Source organism: Pseudorasbora parva, chromosome 22, assembly GCF_024679245.1.
Source record: "Pseudorasbora parva isolate DD20220531a chromosome 22, ASM2467924v1, whole genome shotgun sequence".
In the NCBI taxonomy this organism is placed as follows: domain Eukaryota; kingdom Metazoa; phylum Chordata; class Actinopteri; order Cypriniformes; family Gobionidae; genus Pseudorasbora; species Pseudorasbora parva.
The window spans coordinates 37,202,664-37,206,524 of record NC_090193.1 but is presented as its reverse complement, the minus strand read 5'-3'; the positions used below and the strand labels follow the sequence as shown (position 1 = coordinate 37,206,524).

At 36.8% G+C, this 3,861-nt stretch overlaps 1 protein-coding gene across 1 annotated transcript; it reads left to right on the top strand.

Moving 5' to 3' along the window:
* Positions 1–1,597: 1,597 nt before the first annotated feature.
* Positions 1,598–3,429, top strand: mrps16 (mitochondrial ribosomal protein S16). Its single transcript, XM_067431061.1, has 4 exons — positions 1,598–1,769; positions 1,926–1,950; positions 2,463–2,723; positions 2,842–3,429. The coding sequence occupies exons 2-4, from the start codon at positions 1,938–1,940 to the stop codon at positions 2,955–2,957; spliced, it is 390 nt and encodes a 129-aa protein (XP_067287162.1). The 5' UTR covers positions 1,598–1,769; positions 1,926–1,937; the 3' UTR covers positions 2,958–3,429.
* The last annotated feature ends 432 nt before the right edge of the window (positions 3,430–3,861 follow it).

Below are 3,861 nucleotides of genomic sequence, written 5' to 3'. Positions count from 1 at the left end.
AACTCTCGTTCCCACTGTCACACACAGAAGACACCTGTTGAAGTGCTCCAGGAATTGCTCTAAACTCATTTCTAAACATATCACCTCGAGGGGGATTTTTGCAGCATCTTGGCACTATATATAAAAAAAATTTAAAAGTTGAGAAAACTTAAACGTTTAAGTCAACCAGCTGCGCTCACCACACACCAGCGATAGGTGGAGAGGAGAGAGGGTGATAGAGCCAATTCAGTGGATGGGGATTATTAGGAGGCCATGATTGGTAAGGGCCAATCAAGGGAATTTGGCCAGGACACCGGGGTTACACCCCTACTCTTTTACGAGAAGTGCCATGGGATTTTTAATGACCACAGAGAGTCAAGACCTCGGTTTAACGTCTCATCCGAAAGACGGTGCTCTTTGTCAGTATAGTGTCCCCATCACTATACTGGGGCGTTATGACCCACACAGACCACAGGGTGAGCGCCCCCTGCTGGCCTCACTAACACCTCTACCAGCAGCTCCTGATTTTCCCAGTTGGTCTCCCATCCAGAAAGTAAATTAGCTAATTGTATTCACAAATCAACTTTGACAATAACATATTTTGGTAACACTTTAGAATAATGGTCAATATGGTTAATGTATTAACATGAACTAACCATGAGCAGTACATTTGTCATCTTTGTTAACAATACAAATCCCGCTGTATGTTAGTTCACAGTGCATTAACTAATATTAACAAGATGCATTGGTAAATGTTGAAATTAGCATTACCAAAGATAAATAAATGCTTTGATAAAGTGCAGTTCATTATAGTTCATGTTAAATAATGTAGTTAACTAATTTTAACTAATGACAATTATTGTAAAGTGTTACTCATATTTTACTGTAAATTGAGAAAATATCAATGTTTCCATAAGGCAATGCTGTACCAAAATAAGTGTTGCCATGTGGGAATGCTGTACCACAGGAAAGGTAGTACTGTATTTCCCCATTGGGATTTTTTTTTTTTTTTAATGGATTGTAGCATCAATAATATTATTGCAGTTATTTATTTATTTGAAGTTTTTTGTAATATGTAGTTATGTATAAATAACCATCTTCTTTTCAGAAAATGTAGCTAATATGTAAAGGGCAATAGGAAGAATGCATCGTTAGCTCTTCCATGTGATGAGAGTGAGGATTGGTTGGACATTTTGAAGGTTAAATGATAGGGATTTTTGTTTTTGTTAGCATGAGTTCCAAGTATATAAATCCATCAATTTCTGAACAGAGCTTGTGTATTTAAACAGAGGATAAAATCATAATTATATAGAAAAACCACAACTTTTTTCAGCATTTTCCATTGTGGTACAGGCTGTACAGCATATAGGCTAACTACATTTTCCTAAGTAGCCTAAATAGTCTGAATAAGTAAACTATTTGTTAATTCGTGTTTTCAAAAAGCAAAACAGGTCTTCGTAGAACAAAACTGCCACCTAGTGTTAGAACTTATGATATTACACCTGCGAGGCGTGGGAACATGAATATTAATCACGTTACGCTGCGGTTGCGTTACATCCCTAAACGTACTGACGTAACGTCCTTAATATTCATGAGCAGCAAACCCTTCGCCATAGTAGGTTCGAAAAACACGCTTCCGGTCCGGTAGAAAAACATGTCGGCGCCCTTGCGAATGTCATGTTGTTGACTGTCTGTATATAATATGCGTGTTCGAGCGATATCACAAACACTTTAAGCTTATATTTCATAATATTACAGACGTTCCTGCATGTAGTTAGCGGATTTATAAGGTATGTGGTTTTTACGCAAAATTAGTTCATATAACGTACACTCTCAATTATTGTAATGCAAGACCTTATTTTGTATGGCAAGTGTGTCCTGTCTGGTATTATACAGCGCTTTATAAGTATATTCTGTTTACTTACTAGCTTTTTTTTTGTCTACAGAATCTAACAACCATGGTCCATTTATGTAAGTACTCTTAATGCTATGGCTCTCTGACTATTTTGGTCCTGGAGACTAAAAGTAATGCTCATAAATCGGGACGTTTCCCTGATCTAACACACAAGATTTAACTCATCTGAAGCTGACACTCCATATTATGAAATGTGTGTCAAATAAAAAAGATGCATTAAAGGTGGCTTCCAGGAGTCATACTGCTCTATTTAAAGGGATATTTCATCCAAAAATGAAAATTGTCATTTACTCACACTCAAGTCATCCCAAACTTGTACACATTTTTTGTTCTGTTGAACACAAAAGATTATATTTTTAAGAAAGTTGTTTAGTTCCCAATATTATACAAAATATATTCTGTGTTCAGCAGAAGAAAGAAATTCATACACAGTTGGAATGACTTGAGGGTGAGTAAATGATGCAGAATTTGTATTTTTGGGTGAACTACCACTTTAAGAATCAAAGCCTCATGTTTGTGAAATAAAACACTGCCCACAGTATGTTCATGCGTTATGTCTTTGTCATAGCATCTTTCCTGCTCAAGAAATATCACGGTGGGCATGTGGTCATCAGACTTGCATTAGGAGGCGTCACCAACAGACCCTTCTACCGCATTGTGGCTGCTTATAATAAACGAGCGAGAGATGGTAAATATATCGAGCAGCTGGGCTCATATGACCCTCTCCCGAACATTCACAATGAAAAACTTGTCGCCTTCAATTATGAAAGAATCAAGTACTGGATTGGATGTGGCGCTCATACGACACAACCAGTTGCCAAACTTCTAGGTAAGGTGAATTCTTACTCATTTCATTTAAAACAATGCTTAGTGTTCACAGCAAAATTCAAGTCACCTGTTAATCACATTCCTTACTTTCACTGAATTTTTTTTCCTCCTCTGAGTAGGATTGGCTGGATTTTTCCCACTGCATCCAATGACAATAACAGAAGCAGAGCGGAGACGGAAAGCCGCTTCAACAGAAGAAGTTAAAACAGACAGTCAAGACCTCGTGGAGCAGTAAAACCAAAAGAGGCAGTGAAAAGGCAAAATAACATGTTAATGATTTGTTTGCATCTTGATATGATATCTTGCACTGAGCTTGTTTCATATTTTAAGTTTTTGACAGCAAGCTTCAGTACAGGTTTAAGCTCCAGACAAGATTTAAACATTGTTATCTAATAAAATACAAAACCGTTTGGGAGATAAGATGGACTGAAAGTGAATTCTGTAATCATTAAACTATTGTAAACTCTCTCTCGTCACTGAGAACTAATGATCAGCTAACAAAAGAAATAAGTGAATGATCCGGCCTGGGAAACCTACACTGAAAGCTGAAAGTAACATTCTTCCTTGTTTAATTTCAGATCGACTGATTTCAACCTAGAAATGTCTACACCCATATTGTGTAACTCCTTTATAGCAAAGCAGTGTATTGATGCATCTTACTGCATACACCCATGTACTGGTAATAAATCATTTTTATAATTTGTCAATAGGGTCAAATTCTTTCTGAGGTCAGCAAATATGCATTGTAAGTGTTTTTAAACAAGTCATCTGAAGTGGCAAGCTAAGCTTATTTTGTCATACTGTGTTGGTGAAAATGATTGATTTGGCTTGTCTCTGAAGTTGCTGCTGCTGTATTTATAAATGGCATTCCACTGACTTTAAATATGTAAATGTTTTAGGAGAACATACCGTTGAAACTATGACGTTTCAATGTAGTGAATCTGATAGCAGTTGCAATAACGTTTGAGTATGCAAGCATTGTGAAATCTTTTATGATGGTTGTAAAGTGGATGTATAGCCTAATTCAATTTGCCAATGGTGTGCCAGGGGTTTTATTGGTGTGCCAATGGCTGTATTCTGGCTTTCCAGCATGAGTAGATCAGATGAAATAAAATAGTGTTTCATAGAGTCTGAAATAC

What these genes read in the sequence shown, in the direction of transcription:
- mrps16 (XM_067431061.1), top strand. An exon ending in ACCAGTTGCCAAACTTCTAG is followed by an intron (nt 2,724 to 2,841) that starts GTAAGGTGAATT and finishes TCCTCTGAGTAG; the next exon opens with GATTGGCTGGATTTTTCCCA.